The sequence below is a fragment of the Bombus flavifrons genome, chromosome 8 (genome assembly GCF_040668555.2).
Source record: "Bombus flavifrons isolate JBK064 chromosome 8, iyBomFlav1_principal, whole genome shotgun sequence".
Taxonomy (NCBI): Eukaryota; Metazoa; Arthropoda; class Insecta; order Hymenoptera; family Apidae; genus Bombus; species Bombus flavifrons.
In genome coordinates, this window is record NC_138449.1 from 5,686,711 (window position 1) to 5,707,861 (window position 21,151).

Here is a 21,151-nt window from a genome sequence, read left to right on the forward strand (position 1 = left end):
AATACCAGACGTTTGTTGGCTGACGGAATTGTTTGCTCTCGGGTACGCGAGGTCACTGGCGCAAAGCTGCATATCCGTATTTGTGGACGAGCCCTTCTCAAATACTTGCCTGTTTGCTTACCGCTTGAACGTACGCAAACGGCAGCTCAAATACATATTGTAGACACGCGAGCTTCGTACGAGCTTTCCGCTCGAGTTTCTCCCAGCCGCGCTTTAATTTCATTGCTAAGCCCACTGGAATTTTCTTTTGTGAACGAAATTCATCGATTGTAGCCCCGTGCTTCTCATAAACCGCGCACTCGTCAATGAATTCCATTCCCAATTTTGTTTATGAGCTATTGGTAAGACATAAAAGATGTTGTGTTGATCGTTGTTATTCTATTTGTACACACACGATTTGTCAAAAGTATGTGAACAGCCGTTTTCTTCTGACAGAATGTAACTTGATTACAAAATTATTGATGAGAACGATTTTATTTTTTGTGATCGTTACAACAATGTATAATAGTATAATATTCTAACTGGAAATTTAGTTTTGCAAATAATATAGAGACAATATAAATAATAATAAAATGTCTATAATAATAAATAATATAAATAAAAGTGTAAAATAATAAAACGGACGAACATAAATGGAATTTTTAATGAAATTCTCTTCCAATATCTATTTTATTTTTATTCGATTTGTTTTGTATATCAATTTTCTTCGCTTTATGCGGAACAAACATTTTTCCGAATATATCCGCGTTCGTGAATCAGCAATCAGCATTCAATGAAATTCATTTAGTGGATTACCATGGGAATTGACTATTAAAATATCACGGTGACTGGTCATTCTAGTCGAAATCTTCGCAACCTATTTAACACGTGAAATTGTATTTTTATTTCATAAAAATAAACTACACTCTCGTGTTTCATAACAATACACTCTCTTCTCTCCCATTTCATTTCTACGTCCACTCCTGAATTCCCATTTCCCCGAATCGAAACTATCACAATTCAAACATCGCTAGTACTAAACGGACAGTGAAGTCTCGCTTTGAAATAAATTCATGTCAATCGAACAACAACTAAAATCCGCTAAAATCGACTAAAGAAACGAAGTCAAGCAACGCATCGTAAAAACAAGTGGAAACTTGGAACACCAAATTAGCGTCGTAACTTCCGTTTACCAAAGTCTGTGAATAATTACTCTTCCAAGAACAAAGACGCTTTACGCCCCAATATCTTTTCACTTATCTCGAGTCCTATATTTCTTCGAACTAAAAGACGACTAAGGAAATGGAAGACGGACGAGGACGGAAAGAGCGAATTAACGCCTTGATATCAATCAACCGTATCTCTAATTAGAACCCCAAACAATTATAATGGCGAATCGTTTCAAGAACAAAGACGCTTCGCGAGTCTGTAACTGGTTTTCCCTCTGATACGTCGTGATTCCATCGATCACAGCGAGAAGCCGATCAGACCCGAGTGGTTTTGTGGGTGCACCGTGACCATTAAAGAGGAACTCCACCATCACGCGAACATCAACTGATGTATTCGCGCGGTATATCGGGGTAGATCGCATCGGGATCGAGGTGCGTGTTGGACGACGTTACTTCAGGCGCGATCACGCCCTCTTCGACGTGCTATCTGACCTCACTCACCCGTTCCTCAATGGCGACCTTCCGGCTTTTCCAGACGAACTCGCATACCGCGATCACGCAAGCGATGCCCATACCGCCCATCAGAACTACGAATACTCCGCCTACGTTTGCCAGTCCTAGTTCGTTCGCTGTTGAACTGCTCTTCGACATGTCGTCCTGTTGCAAAAAGAGAAACATTTATAAGAGAATAATACGAATCGCCTATTGGCGAAGTGGTTAGCTTCGCGTAACAAAAAGTAGGAAAAATTGATGAATTTATGTATATAAGATAGACATCAATCGAGTGTCTTGGTACAAAAATGTACAAAATTTTAAACAGTGGAATTAACTATTTTGGCTTGTAAACAACTCATATAATGTATGAATGCGTAACATTTTTTATTCATGGATATATTTTTCATCAATTTTAATCTTCTATCGTTTTCGAAAATTCAGGGGTATCTATATGAAAATATTTGTTTCGTTTGAGGGGAACAATTCAGGTAGGAGAATAGTTAAACGTTCGACATATATTTTCCATTGATTTCGTTTTAGTTTCGTCAAATTACATTCAAGCACAACGTCAATTTTTCCAACCATTCTGTTACGCGAATATAAATTTTCATACAAGTGCAATTGTACAATTTATATGACTTTGATAAAAGTCCATTGAGTCTGCGGTTTTTCATTTTGACTAAAAATTATCATTTTGCAACAAATTACACTCGTTATCTCGGAAACGATAATATTTATTATAAAACAGTTTAATATGAAATGAAAGGTAATTAGACGAACGAAGAAATTTAAATTTCGCTTCAGTATTTCTTCACTCACAAAGAAATTATTCAATACACCAATACATTACTCTTTTTATAGTCACTATCATATCAAATAATTTCAATTTTAAAATCAATGAAATTTCACCTTTTTCAAAAAAAAAAAAAAAAAAAAAGAATAAACTTTACACAACAAATACCACATAAAGCCGTGCTAGTTTCAGCCAACAAATTCCAGCGACGAATAGTCACGGGAATTCATCCAAGCGGAATAATACCGGCAGATAATAGCCGTATAATAGTTCTGGCAATGATTTCACGGATTTATGAAAATGTCTTCTCTCGGTACGGTCTGTCTATCCCTTCTAGAGCTCTCGTATACTTCCTGGAAACATTGTAGAAGGGGAACCAGAACGAAATACACTTTCGTGGGAGATCAGAATTTTCGAGCGTACAGTTATCGACTGCACTCTCGTCCTTGTGGAAAATAAGAGAAACTCGAATCGTGTTTGCATGCTCAATGCTCACCCTGCAAGATCCTCCGCCTCGTTTCTCTTTCCACCAGCGCGTCTTCAGCAAGTGCAGTTTCCCCTCTTCTTGCAGCTTTAAGATGGCTCCGCTGATGGCCGTTCTGTATGGTGAATCTGAAGTTCCAAGGTCGTTTTGAACAGCGCCTGTTCTACCGGCCGGCATTTATCGCGCGCATGAAACTTTTTTGGAAAGCGTAATCGATGTTATTGTTTTCGTCGCGTCGTATCTACGCGAGACTCGTGCGATTTCATTGATTTCCATCCATCACACTGCACCCCTTGGTTTCAATAGAATATGATACTCGAAGACCCGGGGATAAGAGAAACGGTGGAGTATTTTCGAATTTTCAGAGTATTTGTTTGCAAATGTTTGCACCGCTCTGGCAGAAAGTTGCAAATATGGAGGAGGGATGCGCCAATGGGTTGCAGAGAATTTTCGTTTATTTTTGTTTCAACAAATGGAAGGCATTTGGCTTTTTCGAATAATAGAAGAATTTCAATTTTGCTTTCCTTTTTGTGGAAATGCAAGCATTATTTGAACTGTTAAAAGCCATATTGATCAACTACATACATTAAAAATAGAGAAGAATGATGTTATATCTCTCAACACCGTTTTACAAAAAATTTACCTTAGAATTTATTGTTAGTTATCGTTATTTGACACGTAATAAATAAAATTGAAACGGAAAGGTTGATAAAATTACGAAATTTAGGAGAAGCGGCGTTAATCAATCTTCCTTCGTAATGATATCTCGGAAAAAATGAACTTTTTTGTAAAAACTTTTACACGTGTAGATCAAAAGTATATTTAAGAAAGTACGCTATTACGCAATTCTCAAGAGAAGATGACTTATTTTCATAAGCTCATTTACTGCAAAGAGACGATATAAATAATAGTAAGTTCCACAATAAATGTTCCAAAATAAAATTCGTAGTATTATCACTTTTATCTACTTTCCAATTTATAGAGTTGATCTGAATGGTTCAATTACTGGTTAGGAAGATATCCTTAAACGACATGATTGCAAGCCAATCATACGTCTAAGACTTTATTATCATCTTTCACGTCCCATTGACCAAACCCATTAACGATAACAATTAATCAACTGTTTTTCGCATTAGGCCAAATATTCACCATAAATTGATCAGAACTCTTGCAAACGATCACTGACCGGCATCCTAATTCCTCCATAAATTCACGGAACCAACATGAAAAATTATCTTTCCGATTCGACGCCGTTTATGGGATGAACCATAAATCAAGGATATACGCGTTGATCGACCGAAATAGCCCGCACCTCTATCTCTCATCAGGAATTATTCGACTGCGCTTTAATCGGCTAACACTTTATCCAATCGATGAGTTTATACGTCTAATCGTGCATATAGGTCGACTTTCTCGGAAACTAAGGTAGGTCGCGGACGATAAAATTGTATTCTATATTTTCTTTTTACCTTTCCATAGAATCATTATAGAAATATCAACTTGTTTCACTTACTTGGCGGCATGGCGATGCCGTATCCTTTTGAATCCAAGAGGCCGCCGACTTGGGTAAGATCACAGTTTCTCTCGATTACGTATTCGATGGAGGTGGATTCCATTAGAAACGCGTAGCTGCCTTTCCCCTTGACCACCCGTTCTACACCCTCGACGTTGCTAGTTGTAAATACCGTCGGCTTTGCCGAATCCATAAAGGACCACATACGCTGGTACGTCGAGAAATTGGAATCCTAGATCACGCCAGGAATTTCATGGTCGAGCACGCGTGCCATTAAACGGTGGAACGTCGGTCGAAATTGGTTAATCTTCAAGGAGGCCTATTACACCCGTCGACGCCCGCCTGCGGTTTCACCGGAAATCATGCGAAACCCCTATCGCGACGATCGATACGTTATAACGCATGCCATTTTCGTTTCTGTTGGATTCAACATTTTTTCATCAATTTTCTCGCTTAAAGATTAACCGTTTCACATGTGGGATTTACGCAGGGTGGTAGATATGAAATTAGAAAATGTGTTGAACAACCATAGTCGCTCGTAATATACAGAATGTAATTGTACTCGCTAGTAAAGGCGAAAGAGCCAAACGGAAGAAAACATTCCTAATAAATACAGGTTGGAAAATTAATATCAATATATTATTAATAATATTAGGATATTTTCCCTTCCATTTGGTGAATGCTCTCTAATTTTAAGGTGCTGAATCCTTTCTTTTTACCACTCTGTAGTTTACTTGGAATTCGTATAAAATGTGAAATGTGAACATTTATTTATTTACAAATATAGATCATTTCTGTTGTATGATCTTTGAATAAAGAATAATATTTAAAGAAAAAGAAGGCGCTTATAATATAGCGTTTCCTTAATGCAGCAGATGAGTTAATAAAAAGTTAAGAAAATTTGTAGAAATCGTGCTGCTTCCGTGTTTTTATTTCCTCCTCTGGCGTAATCTGTTGCAATAAAGTTTCATAATACCGAAATTAAACGGGAATTAACGTTAAATAATGGCCGCGATGTTTTCTCAAGCAACACGCGCTCTCCCTCGTGTTTCTTCTCGTTTCTCGCGAAGTTATGCTCCTCCAGTCTACTTATGAGCCATTCTCTGATACAATTTCAACATCGTAACACATGCTGTTTGATATATGCACGATTCATCGATGGACGCAAATGGTCTACACCATCGTTCAAAAGTATCTGAACTGTTATTTATTTCTGACAAAATGTATCTTAATGAAAAAATTAAGAACGAATTGAATTCCAATAATTTCATTTCTTAAATAATCATCGTAGCTACATTTATTAATAGAATATTGTGACACGATTACACCAACTATGACTCTTACAAATAATTTTTAAAAATTTCTTAAATAAAATTATTTTCTATAAATATGAAATTCTGATTGATCAATTGTTTTCTTAATTTGTAGGAATTATCACGTCCTACATAATAAATTTAAAAATTGTCCTAATATTTATGAACAAAAGTGTATATAATAAATAGTAAAAAATATCATAGCTATATTTTTAATAGATACTTTAGTAACTCCACAAGAATCTATCTATTGATATCTGATTATTAATTTACCACGAATTTGTATACTTTGATAAAATTCATATATTACTACTACAAAGTAGATCGACCAAAGTGCTCAGATACTCACGAGCGGTAACGTACATAACTCAAGACAATTTTACGTTTGTATAGTGCTCTCTCATAAGTTATTCATCTGATCTTACCCTGAAAAAGGCCGCAGTGCTGCCTCCTTTGAGAGCCCCGTATTTGATTTTCGTCTGCTTTGCAAGATCCTCGGCGCTCTCGATCGGTGAATCCATCCTCTCGACGGTGAGGAACGCGGCCAAGTTGGCAGTGTACGAAGAAATCATGATCAAAGTGAAGAACCACCACATGCCCGCCACTATGCGCGTTGACACGGCTCTGGGAAGAAGAATTCAAGCGGTGCAATCGGTATTTTCAACAACGATAGTCGACTCGAAATGCGTATCTTTCGCATGAATTTAAATCAACCGCACTTCATATTTGTTCAAAGATCGAATTTCTATTCCTTCAAACACACTTCAAGCGCATATACGTGTAACATTGGAAAGAAGTATGTAACAAAGATTTTACTCTCTATTTCGTAAGTTTCGATATATCTTCGTGATATTCGAGAGACATTAGATATTTGATTTAAAAATATCTCAAAATTATCGAGACAAAGCTCAAAACACGCGAAATACCATGACCAATATGTACAGAGTCATCTAAATGCATAAAAAACAATAAATACATCAAGCTTCTACGTTGCAGCGTCTCATGCAGTTCGCGCAACCTTTTCTTCAACTCTACGCATAACAACAATTAATATTAATAAAAGAGAGACTACGATAACCGTTCGAGGATAGGGGCCGTATCGTAGGAAGTTTCGGATAACAAATGATGATCCTTCATCTAACAGTGAAAGTGTTGAATGTTCGATGCGATGAAGTTGTTGCTGCTTCCCGAAACTACTCTATATTAACCGAATTACCTAAATCAAATCCTGATTCTTGATCTTACGGCTTTACACGCCTTGTAAACTTCACGAAAACTTATCAGACCCTTCAAGTATCGTTGTGCCGCGGTGTTCTCAGTTACTTCGCGGTTCAGTTTCTCGGCTGGAGGTGGACTCTAGGGAGCAGCAACAACTTCGACTAAACGAAATGGTCGCCGTAGTGGTCGTGTTCGTTGCCGTCTTTGTCGACGAGACAGAGCGCTAGCTCTAGCGATAGCAAAGCACGTCGGCAAGTTTTCGACACGCGAACGTGATCGGTTGCAGCAAGCCTACGATATAGCATATCCAGGATATCGTCACATAACATTGGGTTAGCACCTACGGCCCCGAATCTCGTTCTTCCCTATCCCAACTAAACTTCTATCATCTCATAATTAATACTATTACACTTAGTATTGCTGTAGACTAACATTGCTGCGTTCAATACTGTTTGAGGCTTCCGCATATAAGCCGTATTCCAGAGGAAAATGTTCCCAACTCTCCACTAGCATTACATTTAGTTCCATCAGAGACCGAAGGACACATTGATACTGATATTTATTGTCAGTTCCCAAACATTGAAAACCTTCCCATTTTGGATACGCTTGCAGTCGGAAACAGTAATGTTATTTAGAATACAATGTTAAGCGTAACAGTGTTAATTATAAGAACCCAATACGTAAAAGCCTGAAGGCTCTTATTCTATCACTTTCTATGCCTAGGTGAACCGTGACCGCGACTAAATTAGTTAATTAAGCAGTTTAAACGCTCGACAATTATTCTTTGTCTAATCTCTCGTATGTATTACTGTCTCTATCTTATGTTAGTTTGACATTAAGCAATTTCGCGACGAATTAAACGGAAATATCACGCTCGTATTATACACGAGCACGTAAGTACAGAGAGATATATATTATTATTAGGTTGTTTGACTAGCTGTGTTTTCTTCGTGTCACTTACTTCGGCGCTATATCAGAGCCTTGCTGCATGAGCGAGCCTATGGTGAACCAGAGCGAGTTCATCAGGGTGAACTCGTTCTCGAGGACCTCGGACTGTCCGTTGCACGGATGGGGATTCTCCCACTCGTAAGGGCTGAACCTGCAGACACGTGAAAGGAGAAGGGAGAGGATTAGACCTCAGAGTCGCAGCACGCGCGTGATACCACGGATCCAATCGATTTTAATGTGTTGATAATCTTCGCGTTCGTAATTGTCGGATTACTTGAGACCCGAATTTAATATGAGAACTTAGATATAAGTAGTATCGTATAGAGATTTGATGAACAAGCACAGAGAAATGTTCTTTTCGCATTCAATTTGAATTTTGTTCATATTTATGATATATGCACTCTGTACGTAAATAAATAGTTTCATGTAATCAATGCAAAAAAAAAAAAACAAATATGAACAAGTCATAAAGCAACATAATATTGATTTCTTTTATTTTGTTTGTTCAGTGTAGCATTCATTTATAATTTCTAACTTTTTTGACTGATTTTTTATTACCTATACTAATTTCCCTAGCATTTATAAAGACTTCTTTGATATATCTATATGTATAATCAACGAACTGATGCGACGCAGATATTGTTTGAAATTTATACAAAATTCTGTTTTCAAATTTTACTTGAAAATTCTGATAAAAAATTCTATAAATATTTAAGTTTTCCAATATTTTATAAAATGTGTTGAACGTGTTGACTCAATTAGCGAATTTGTGACAATCTTATTCGCTTGGGCAGTTAATCTAACTCATCAAGCTACCCCAAAAGTCAACAAGGTGAGGGTGCTGGTCAGGCTGAAGGGGAAATACTATGTTCACTGATTGATGGCGCAACCATGTACCGAGCTGCGGGTTTAACCCTTAAACACATAGTGTTGCTATTTAGTAACATACCTGTACTTCCTAATATAGCACACTATTAAGGCATAATGTTTTATAAGCGCGAATAAATGTTTCCCCCAAAATAAACTGTCCTCTTTTTGGAGTATTTTTAATACTTTTAAAATGGATTTTAAATATTAAATAAATGAAATATATAGATTTTATAAAGTGGATTTCTATAGTTTCATGATACATAAACTGGCATTTTCTTTAAAAAATTACATCTGAAAAAGTCATGCGTTTATTGTATTGTCCGTGCAAGTACTAGTGTCTAATGTACGAGCTGTGATACAATCATAATTCATCAGCTGCATTGATATAGGATTTGGGAATTATAAATTAATATTTAGGCCTTAACTTTTAACTTTGACAAGAGAAGAGATTGAATAATAGTTTTAAAAATTTTAAAAATTAGCTGTATACTGAATAATGACAAAGACTTAATCCGAGCAAACAGACATTCGTTGCGTCCAATCAATGCCCTTCCGGTACTCCTTCGGTACTCGCTACTCCACGTAAGACTTTATCTTTAACTTGAAACAATTTCTCTGTTTTTAGAATTACACAGAAACATTTCCTGTGCGGGAGCTCCTCGGCATTGCGGAGGATTTTAGAGATTTAGGTGGAAGCGTTAAGAAGACATTAAGGTTACCTTTATTTTGCATTTTTCTTCTTTTCTAGGTCTATTCTCTTGAGGGCATAGTTTTGTCTTTCCTCGTCGGTATTTGATTACTATCATTAAGGAACGGGATATATTATGATTTTTCAATGAAAGCAAAGTCCTACGAAATCTAAATCTCCGAATGTTTAGCAAGATTTTTTTTTATGTTCAGCTCATTTGTTTTTTTATTAAAACCACTTTACCAACTTGACTATTTATCTCATTATCTATGGTTACCATGATTATTATTACCATGATTATAGTTAACTTGATTATTCAAGTTACTGCAGTATCTTTAACTGGTAGTATTAGTCTGAAATAATATTATCCGTAATTAATATTATGTTATCCAAGAATTAAAGAAGAATATTACGTTATTAACAGAATAACATTATTAAAGTATCGAATGAAATAGGAGTATATTCTCGTCGAGACAATCTCCAAGTATGTTCTCTTTCTTTTGTATCTGGAGACGCAGCTACGACTCTGAGGATCGTTGTCCGCTCGTTAATCGATATTCGTTTAAAATCTGTAAGTACTAGTCACGTTAAGGAGAGACTGCCAGGTCATTCTAAATCCTATGACACAACTTATGCGGCATTTGATCCGCTCAGAAGCCATACTGCTCAACTATATACATTAAAAGATAAAATAAGTTAATTATATATTATAACTGTCTTCTTTACAAATATTTTGAAATTTGCAATTATTATCGCGATTAATTAACTTGCAAGAGTAAATTAGTTGTTCTTCAAAAACTTGAATATTAATCCAATTTATCAAAAATATTTACGAAATATGTAGAATCAATTTAACATCTAAGAAGCTCAATTATTAAACTGTCTTCCAATTTATAATTTATACAATCTTATCCGCGACATAGTCTTCTGAAAACAACAATATCGAATCTTTCGCTTCTTGAATATCTTTCATACGAATTTCCATACATACGACTAAACAATACAAAATTTCACGATCTCCTATATGAATCTTTCCGAAATAGTAATCTTCTCGATAACAATAAATTGATTCCTCTAACAATGGTTAAATCCCAACGATCTCTCCTTAGAATAATTTTCAGATATCGAACACGATTCTGATTCCTAGGATCGAACTCCCGATCCCGATCGCAAGCGACTTCGTCGAATCCGCGTAACCCGCAACAACCGATCCCAATTGGCCAGCTAAAAGCGGTTTCACGAAATCAGTCCGCTGAATAATTCATCCTCCTGCAGCAAAGGCGAGCTCGAGTATTCTAAGGCTGTGCGTTCATGGGACATGAACAAGTAAATCGTTACGAAAGTGGATCGTCGGTTACGTAGTCATCGCTCTCGATTTACATGCGTTCAGTCGACGACACGCCGCTCAAAGGCGGTGGAGAACAACGTGTTTTTAGGTCGAATACACAACGAAACCAGCTAGAGACGCAAAATAGAACGAATAAGAAAGACGAGGGGATAACGTAAACGACGGTTAAAAGACGAAAAAGAAGAAAAGAGAGGGAAGTAAAAAGAAAAGAATAAAAGATAAAAGGAAATGATCAAGCGACCGTGATGCCAATCTAACGGCTTACTTGGGCAGAATGTCACAGCCCTGCCGCATTAAGGATCCGATGGTGAACCACATGCAGTTGAGCAGCTTGAAGCGATTCTCCAGATGGTCCGGGTTTTTGTTGCACGGATGAGGATTGTACCACTCGTACGGGGTGAATCTAAACTGATCAACTCTAGACAACAGTCTGATCCTTTTCAGCGTGGATGCATCTGCCTTCCACCACGGATCGTTCGCCATTTACGTACGAAGATTAACCGCGTCGACAGAGCAGAAAAAGAAGGCCGAACGGAATGCGAGTCAAGTCAGCGTGTACGTCTGTTCCTTTCCTTCGTTTGCGTTGATCTTATATGTATGTATATACGTTACTTTTATTCGCATAACCGGACTCACTCGTGCTCGACTTCGAAACCACGTCGACCGTGAAATTAGAGTTTCTATGTATCTTCGAGAGAGATACTCGCGAGTCACCGTGAATTAAATGCTTGTGCGTTATGTATGCAGATTATCAGCGAACGTATAGGAGAAATTCTATTTCTACGATCAATATCCTTGTGATAACGCAACATCTGTTTACAGAGGTGAATACGCAGAGTTTATCGAGGCTAGGATCGCTAATAATTCTTGTAGCGTTCGGTCGATTTAGCACGTTCACTGTCCTGTACATCATTCGTGATTCACACCGCTCGATTCGGGCGTGTCCTCTGCATCACGCGCGATATAGGGTATCTTTCATGTAGGTATATGCAGCGTATTTTATGCATGGAAACAATCACTGGTGAATGGCGTTTATTTAAGACGTGTGATGAATAGAACTGATAAAATAGAAAAAACATTGCTCGTTCGCTATAAATTGTGAAAAAAATATATTACAAATGAAATCAATCACAACTGACTTACTTGGTGTAATTCTTTAAGCATTCTGAAAAATATTGCTGCTTACAAATGGATCCATATTCACCATGTTTTCTTCAAATTTTTATAACTTTCACTTTAGTTACCTTTTCCCGTAAACAATAAAAAGCTTAATAATATCATCATTTATGAGTTCTAAGTCTTGGTCGAAGATCACTATCGAAATATTTTTATAACGATTATTGATATTTCAATTGTTAAGAACTTAAGAGTTAGTTGTAACTTGGTGATCGATTTTCCACGAAAATCCACTGTAATCCAGATCTTTCATTGAAGAAACTAATAAAAGTAAAATAAAATAAAGCTTTATATTAAAATGATACATCCTGTGCAGTATGATTTAAAAAAAGTAACATAATAGTAGATCTTATATTAATTTTTGTTTGATAGAAAAATAACAATCTACAGTACGAGCAATGGAGACAGATAAACGATTTGATTGAGAGGCATATCATTGGAATGTGAACGAAAAATACCTGATTAATATAAAACGTTTGGGCAGTGAGCGTGTTAATTTGTCTTATTTCTCTATCTGAAAATTAACGCGGGAGATTTGTCGAGTTCTCAATACAACGAAACCGAACGATAAAGTATACTACGTTCAGAGATTCATTCCTATCGAGTATGTAGTTCGGATGCAAAATTTCACCGATGTCGGTACAATATTTTTATCGGAGCTTGGTAAGATGGATTTACTTGCCTGGCGAGTATGAAGAGCAGCACAGAGACGCCTAGATAAGCTGTCGCCATATAAATCCAAACGTCGAGGCTAAGCGGGCTGAGGAATGAGAACAGATTCGGTGGCTGCTTTATAGGCTTACGATACAGTATGCTGATCCCTGTAAATTTTAGATCACATGTGTAAATCCATCGTAAAATTTGAATATATAGCGTCAAAAATATTCGTATGTTGTTTATGATATAATGGAAAGATGCTATTAAGCAAAATTTAAAAATGGTACAAAAGATATTTAAAAAAATGATATAAAAATAAATTTTAAAAATGAAATATGTACGAAATGTAGAACTTTTAAGAATTTGAATATATGTTTAAAATTTTTCCGAACAAATTTCTTTTATAGACGGTTAGTAAAAAAATTAATTACTCTCATTAAAATATCCATATTCCATTTTATACATTTTTGATCCTTCTTCTAATCCAAAATTTTCCACAAAATTTCAACTGAAAGAAAATATACCATCGAATGTTGCTCCATCCGGTGATGGAGTTTTCAAATATCTCAAGAATCAATCAACCCCGTTACATGTAGAGTTTTACGATCGTTAAATCAATTCCACGCGATGAGCAAGGTTCTTCTTGGAATCGTAGATCAAACTGATCGCTCACCTAGATTCATGAACGGCATGGTGAAGTCGACCGCCTGTTCCCGGTCGTACGTGATGGTTAGATCCGCGATCGCTAGATCCGCCTTCTGATCCAACAGTTCTTTCATCATACCGTCCCACTCTTTCGTCTTCTTGTTGTAGGAGCCATACCGTCCATCCGGTACCAGACGGAACGTATAATTGAAACCGAGAATCCTCGATATCTCGTAAATCAAGTCGACGCTGTAGCCCTCGAACTGTGCGTTCCCGGTCAGCTTTTCGCTCGAGTCCTTCCTCATGCAGTACGGCGCGCTCTATGAGATTAGTAAGCTAATGCTAGTAATCGAATAAGAGATTCTTTGACAGTGTATATGTGTGTATTTTGAATTGCAAGGTTAGTATTTAAAATATCCTATCTATGTTTATATAAAATTTTCTTATTATCCATAATCATATCCATATCATATATGAAACATTTTTGACAATGTTTTATCTGGAAGAAGTGGTACATCTTGTATAATATCTTTGTATTGGAAAGCTTGTGGAGTGATTGTAAAATTTACATTATAAATGAGTAAAAGTAGAAGTATTTTGAATTTTCGGACAAACAGATCTATGATGATTTGAAAAACTATGAGCTTACAATTGTAATTACTTGTGCGTCAAGCGTAGAACACATTTTTGTTTCGGCTCTCATTGAGATGCATAAAACAATGCGCCCGATATTTTGCTTGCCATTATTATTTATTACTATTATCACTACTATTCAGATACTAATACTCGCTATTATTCAAGAACCTGGAAAGTTATTTTAGGATTGAACATTGTCATTGCTAACAGATATACAATTCAAATTCAGGAATTTATCGATTAAAATCAATATAACATGATTTGGTGAAAAATCGTAAAATGATTTGTGTAATTGATCAAGGTGACTTTAATTAACAAATTCTTTCATCTTGATCGCATATTGGCTAGCAAATGCAACGTTCAATTCTACGATATGCTTATAAGGTATACCAGATAAAACATTCTGACAGCATTCCATGTCGAGTACCACGAAAATGTCAATAAAACACAAGGTAATAAAGCACGACGTGAACATGTTTGGATATTTACAAATACAGATATGAACAGCCTGTTGGCTGTACACAGCAACGAAATGCAATGCATATGTGAAACTATTGCACTTAAACTAACCATATTTCGACGAGTAATAAAAATTCTAGAGTCACACAAGCTTCTTTCGGACCCCAACACTGTTTAATTCACAGAACTGTGATTTGCGGCGAGCAAGAGATTGAATATACATGCGCGTGTTCGCAATTGAAAGGGTTGCACTCTCGTGTCGACAGGATTTCTTTCTTTGTTCAAAAAGGAGGCTCGTTTGATGGAACGCGAGGAACAGATGATAACCCCTGCACGCGCAGAGAGATGAAAACTCGCAGAGTTATTTGGTGATTGCACGAATGGGTGGCTGGGTGCTCCGCGCGTTTAGAATTCCGCGTGTCGCTCGCGAAATGACGCGTTTACGCGAAACGCGGTAACTAAATGCCGGCACTGACGTGGAATTTCGTAGAAGCTTCCTCGAAATTGATGTTGCGGGCGTACGTGGCCGATTCTTGAAAAACTTCGAAGCAAGTTTCTGGAGGAAAATTTGATCGTAATCGTATTTCGTAACTCTTGCGAAGTTCATTTATCAAATTTGTGGACTTGCTATGAAATATTTATATATTTACATATTTTGTATTTTGTGTTTTTTAAGAAAATAAAAACGAATAATTGGGGATGATAAATTACTTTGGAGATATGTAATTACGTTAGTTGGAAGTTTGAATGAAGATGTATATTTAAAATGGAAATTTTACTTCGTAAAAAAATGATGTACGCGTGAAGGGGAAATGATGTACAAAAATAACTCATCTTAATAATCTAATAATCTAAATTATCTTATTACAAATTGTCATATTTGAAAAAATATATATAGATTAATTTATCAAGAATATTTTATTAATTAGCTCAAAATCAGTGGTCTATAATATTAGGACTTAAATGAAAAAATATTATTTTCGTCGTTAATTTTGTTTCTATAAGAAGTCTCATCGTATCCACTCGTGTAGATGGAGTATTTTCGATTCCATACAGCATACACGTAGATGAATATAATTTTCAAATGTTTAATGTAAAGAAAATAGAGCGAAAAATTTCATCGTTTCAAGAGGCTAGAACAGAATTGTACGTCTAACAGTCCTTAATAATTTATCGTTCTCTAATACCACTTCTGTCAACAAGAGGATAGCTTTTAACTCGCAGAAACTGGAGCGTAACTTTCAAGAGCGCAACGAATTAACGTGGTCCACTATTCAAGCACGTCGACGAATAATCCGATTAATTTCGTCGTAAATACAGGGTGCTTAGACGTTTAAAGACGCCAGGCGTTAGATTGTTTAAGTTTCCAGCGGCTCGGTGTCTCGTCGGATGCGCAACGAGCACCCTTATCTCGACTACCGCAAAACTCAACCCAATTCAACTCTGTCGGACTTCTTCCAAAGGAAGACAACTTTCTTAGCCAGTTAATACATTCACGAGCACTGCATTACTTGTCGTCGCAATTATCGCGAAAATAAGTGACACGGTCGGCTGGCTCGTCATGAAAACTTCAATTAAATCGCGTATCCCTTCGCCGTTTCTGGTTTCCTTCTGGTTTCCTTCGTCGTGGCAAGAACTAGTACCGAGAGGTGACGGTAGTACTAGGGAAAAGAGACAGGGAGTCAAAGAGAGAAGAAAAGCTAACGAGTTGGCGAAGGCGACGAACGAAAAAGGAAAAGGAAGTGCGTCCACTTCCGCGCGGCGTTCGTTGAACTTCGTTTCTGTTTCCTTTTCATTCAGAAAAAACAAACAGTCAGGATTTTAACGATACACGAATGATTTACGTGGCAGTGGAATGCTGAAACACCGAGGAAGAGAACAATTTTTTAAATTCAGATGAGAGAACCGGCGCAGATGGAGGTCGGACCAGGAGATTTGAGGGAAATCACTTTACTTGATTAAAACGAGGATGAAATGTCCTGGTTACTTTGAAAAGTTGACTCGAGGATTAGAAATTCCGTGTGTGTGAACGTGGGATACGATCTATTTTTTCCTGTTCGTTTAAACATGTTCGCGTTCATGTAAAAGAGTGTTCCCGAGATTTTAGGAAATGTATAATAATGACGTAAGAAAATGATCCTAGGTAATAAAGCTTTCTAATTAGCGAATGGGTAATTAATTTAGCTATGATTTTAAAATTCCGGCTTTAAAGACCGAGAACGTCATGTTAGCTTCGTAGATCTACGCGTAACCTAGATTTCATCTTGCAACATTGGGGAAAAAATTTCGCAACTTCTATTCGTGTAATAAATTTTAAATATTATTTACAATACATTAACGTATACGCGCTGAGAACAATTTTCTATATATTCTAAGAATTCATTATCTTAACAGAAAATATTTCGTTTAATTAATTTCTAATAGTTACACTTCATAATAATCGTGAAAATCTTAAAACAGTGAGTATCTTTTAACCACTTACCAGTATAGTTGTTACAATGAAAGTTTTGTTCTGAAGATTCTCCACGATTTGAGTGTACTCTTCCTTGTAACTCCTCGTAAAATTTATACCCTTGGTGCTGTTCCAGGTTCCTATCTTCTTCAACCCCTCCTTGTTGTTCAGTTCGATGATATCTAAAATGAAGTCTGAGCGAAATCCTTGGTGATCGAACTTGATAATTCCTGTCAACCCCGTCATTTCGACCTAGAAACAAATATTAAACACTCTTGACAATTTTCGAAGGAAAACAAAGATGATACTCGTAGACACCACTTATTAACTGCTATTCTCATCCTGTAGGTAATACGATTTTTCTAAAAGTAAAGATTTTATGAAAGAGGAAAGACACGGATCAAAAACTCATTAATTAACTATAATTTGGAATTACCCGCTACCTACTTTTTCTCGCACTCAGCAGGACAATTTTCTTTACAACTAAATTACATTAAAATACCTCTCCTTAATCACTATGTGAAAATTAACAAATATAGACTCATCATATTTCTGCGCGTAGCATTTGTTTATAATCGTAGTCATTATTTCAACCTCTTCAAGATATTATAATTACTATCGAAAAATACTTTCAAAAAATTTGATTTTCCTCATATCTCTATATGTATATATATGTACACAAATAAATTAACTAATTTTGGTACACTCCCAGTCCATATTCAAGCCCTTTGCAGCCATCGAATTTTCCATTTTACGAAGGTAAACGGTATTCAATATTTACAAATGGGGGAAATTTGAAACGTTAGAGTGGAGACGACTGGTTGATCGAGCGGACGCAATATGAACCGCACATTTGCGTAACTGAGCTAGCCGGCGTAATTAAACACGAAATTCTGGGTGACTAGCTCTAATCAGTGGATCACGAGCATATCGCGCGATTGAACTCAGCCCCGCGATCGACGCGTGAAACGATCCACGTGAACCCATCTTCCTTCTTGTTTTTGCTTCTGATTATTCCTATCGAATCGAAAATTGCCCCCTACAACTGGAAAAATATTCAAGATCTGTTCAAGCGAATCATTGCATAATGAAACTGTGATCGAGTGGCAACGAGGATTTCCAATAAATTTTAGTGTTGAATCGAGCCGCGTAGCCAGAGGAAAATTAGCGGGAAGTTGCCATTACCTGCATAATTACCAAGGCAGCCTTGATACGAAATTTTCGGCGGCAAATTGCATTCGCTCGTGTTTCGCGTTCGAAAGCGCCGCCTGTTCCCGGTTACGTGCCGCGTAATTAGTAGAATTGAAGTCAGAACTGCGATATGAGTCAACCAACCTGATGAGAAGTGTTTTTCTATTCAACAAATATTATTATCGCTTCACACCGAAATCGAGATCGTGCGATATTCACACGGCTACGTTTGCGAACTCATGTTTCATCAATGATAACACTAACAGCAGACATCGTTAGCAAATGCAAATATTGAAAAAAATAAAATAAACATAAGAGGAAATATCCAGATATCCAGGGAAGAGATACAGTTATTGCAGCAACGACTCGTTATTGATCCGGTTGATATTTGAGGTAATCGAATTTTCTGTTTACGGTGCTAATTGTTGCAATGTTCTATATATCTTATTCATTACTCTTTATATTGTTCCATTGTTCCTTTTGTGCCATATTTGGAAAAATAATGGTAGTTTCATTATTTCCCTCTGTGTTATATCCTGAAAATTTTCTGCGATATAGATTTATGCCAATTATATTTGTATTGGATAAAAAAGAATTGCGTTAAAAAAGGATTTGCACAGGAAGAATCCCTTTGTGCGCACGGACATTTTCAATTTTCATTTTATTGTGTCCCAATTAAAACTGCTTGTTAAACAATAACGTTAAAACTTCAAACGATGTTATCTTGAGATGGTTTTAAAGGGAGTACTCGTAGCCCATTCGAACCTGAATCGTGCTAACTACTCGATCGAGAGAACTTTTTGTTTCAGATACTGATGTTTTAAACGATTAGAATACGAATTTCAATGATATTCAAAACACCCAATCTACTCGAGTGTTGCATGGTACTTAACAATATATTCTTGTAGCGGTCTAAACTCGTTAAAGCTCGTTCACTAAATGATGACTGCTTCTAAGGCTCTTCTGTCTTCTCAGCTTCGATCATTATTATCTTCACTCATCTTGAGAAACAAACAACCTGTCTTCTACCGAACAAATCGTACTGCTATTAACTGCTTACAGCAAGTTTAAATTACATAATTTTTAGAAACTCATTTAGAATGGTTCGATATAATATTTACATTATGAATAACTACTTTCTTCCTAATAACCCGGACATCATATTAGGACATATATTCTATATATCCACGTTATATATTTGAATATCGTACATTTTTTATTAATATTTCCTAAGACCATATTTTTTCATTCTTCAACATTCTTTTCATTCTCCTACTCTTATGCACGCTTCTTAACACGTCAACTTAACCATTATCTATCGTAAAATACCCCAATAAAATGGAAATAGATACAATAGTTACCCAAAAATAGCAAATATTGTCCTCCGTATTATAAACGTTGTAGAATAACAAAATAACACGGACAAAACCAATTATCTCAAAATAATTCTCCCTTCTACCAAGCGCCAAACCTAAACCCCCAACACTCCGCTTCTAATATTCCAAAAGGAATAATCTCCATCTCCCTATTAATAATCCTGTCAGCACTTCCTACGAAGATAGAACCAGAATCCACTGTCTTAAACTGCAGGTCACTAGGTCGACTTCAACTTCGCCTAACCGCATTCGTGGTCGCCGCGGACGTCATCGAGGATTCACGGTCACAAAACCGCGAACTATAATTTGTCAATGGGAGTGACGGCTTCGTTTAACTCGGGAGGTAACTTTCCATTGTTCAGTGGAACAATCGGGAACCGTGGAAAGATCGTGTCGTCCGCGTGCGGTATGAAGGCGCATAGTTCCCACAGACATTTGCATTTGCACATGGCGGCACTCGTGGCGCTCGTTAATAAGCAGAGAATCCCAAACAGAGAGAAACAGTCCGATTAAGCATATCGTTATAATGGCTTATTACATTGGCTGGACGGCCGATCGATGATCATAATTCCGCGAAATTAATTTCCCCCTTCTGCATGATACGTTCCCGATAAACCTACTAACCTAGCTATCTCTCTCGACCTCTCATGGTCTCTTCGTCCTCTCTCTGTCTCTTTATCTGCGTTTGCAGCGATAGAAACACCACAGCTGGCTGCAAGATGCCTATCGACAACGGAACATTGTCGCATCTGTTACACGGGACGTTTTTGTCGTGGTGAGCTCGCTTTCGAACGATTTGCGCCACTGACAAACCTCTAATTACGCGTCCGCGCAATTAGGCTGCTTGTACGCGACGTAACTATCCTGTTTTGCATATTTCGTATCAATACTGCTTATTTATCTGCGGCTAGTTTAAGTAGGCAGAAGCGTAGGTCGCGCGAACTCTTCGTTTGATTGTGCAGCTGTGCAGAAATGCATATTTTTTGGGAAATAGTTGTGAGGACACTGCTGTTGGTTGGTTTTAGTTCGTGTGGCTGATAACTCAGGCTGTATTGGTTCCTGTGTAGCGATAAGAAATGGTGAATATGTATGAGGTATAAGGGAAAGGTGAATTGGTGGAAGATTTTTAGTGTTTGCGGTGGGGTCTGATTTGGATTCCTTTTAGATTAATTGGCGAGAATTGATCTTGATTTAATCTCTTACTTTTGTAAATATTTTTAATGTAGAAAAATGGCAATAAAAAAAATTCAAAAAAGATGTTTTAATGAAAAGTATTCGATTACTTTGAGATAATATAGGAAATAGTATGAATGAGATACGATAAAAAGTAAATGAAATGTTTTTAATGTTTTCGCTGTGGTTTTTCTTGGAATGGTTGGTTATTGAATTGATCTTGGATTGGTCTTGATTTAGTAGTTTAGTATAGAAAAATAATAACAAAAAGAACATTAAAAGACATGCTTCAATGGAAAAGTATTTGATTCTACCAAAATGAAAAATTCTATAGCTTAGCAAAAGTAGAAAAAGAAACAATCACAGTGTTGGAAGTTTAAATTCGTTTAGTGTACTAATCCAAGTGTGAAATCCGTTTTATTTTATTATAAGAAATTTCGATTTACAATAAAGCACGAACCATGAGATTAATGGATTTAATAGCTGATAAAATCCAAGTGAAAATCTCAATTTACACGGAAATGGCGTGAACGCGACAAATTATACAGCGTAATTATATAAAATTACT

General features: G+C 36.7%; 1 protein-coding gene across 1 annotated transcript in view; it reads right to left on the reverse strand.

Annotated features, from left to right (window-relative positions):
* The window catches only part of KaiR1D (Kainate-type ionotropic glutamate receptor subunit 1D), a 260,767-nt gene that overhangs the window by 9,240 nt on the left and 230,376 nt on the right, over positions 1–21,151 (reverse strand). The window contains exons 10-17 of the mRNA XM_069119110.1: positions 16,874–17,095; positions 13,325–13,616; positions 12,677–12,815; positions 11,084–11,221; positions 6,172–6,370; positions 4,434–4,665; positions 2,933–3,048; positions 1,650–1,805 (exon numbers count right to left, since the gene is read on the reverse strand). Of these exons, the coding sequence (XP_068975211.1) occupies positions 1,650–1,805; positions 2,933–3,048; positions 4,434–4,665; positions 6,172–6,370; positions 11,084–11,221; positions 12,677–12,815; positions 13,325–13,616; positions 16,874–17,095 (1,494 nt within the window). The remainder of the gene's footprint in view (positions 1–1,649; positions 1,806–2,932; positions 3,049–4,433; positions 4,666–6,171; positions 6,371–11,083; positions 11,222–12,676; positions 12,816–13,324; positions 13,617–16,873; positions 17,096–21,151) is intronic.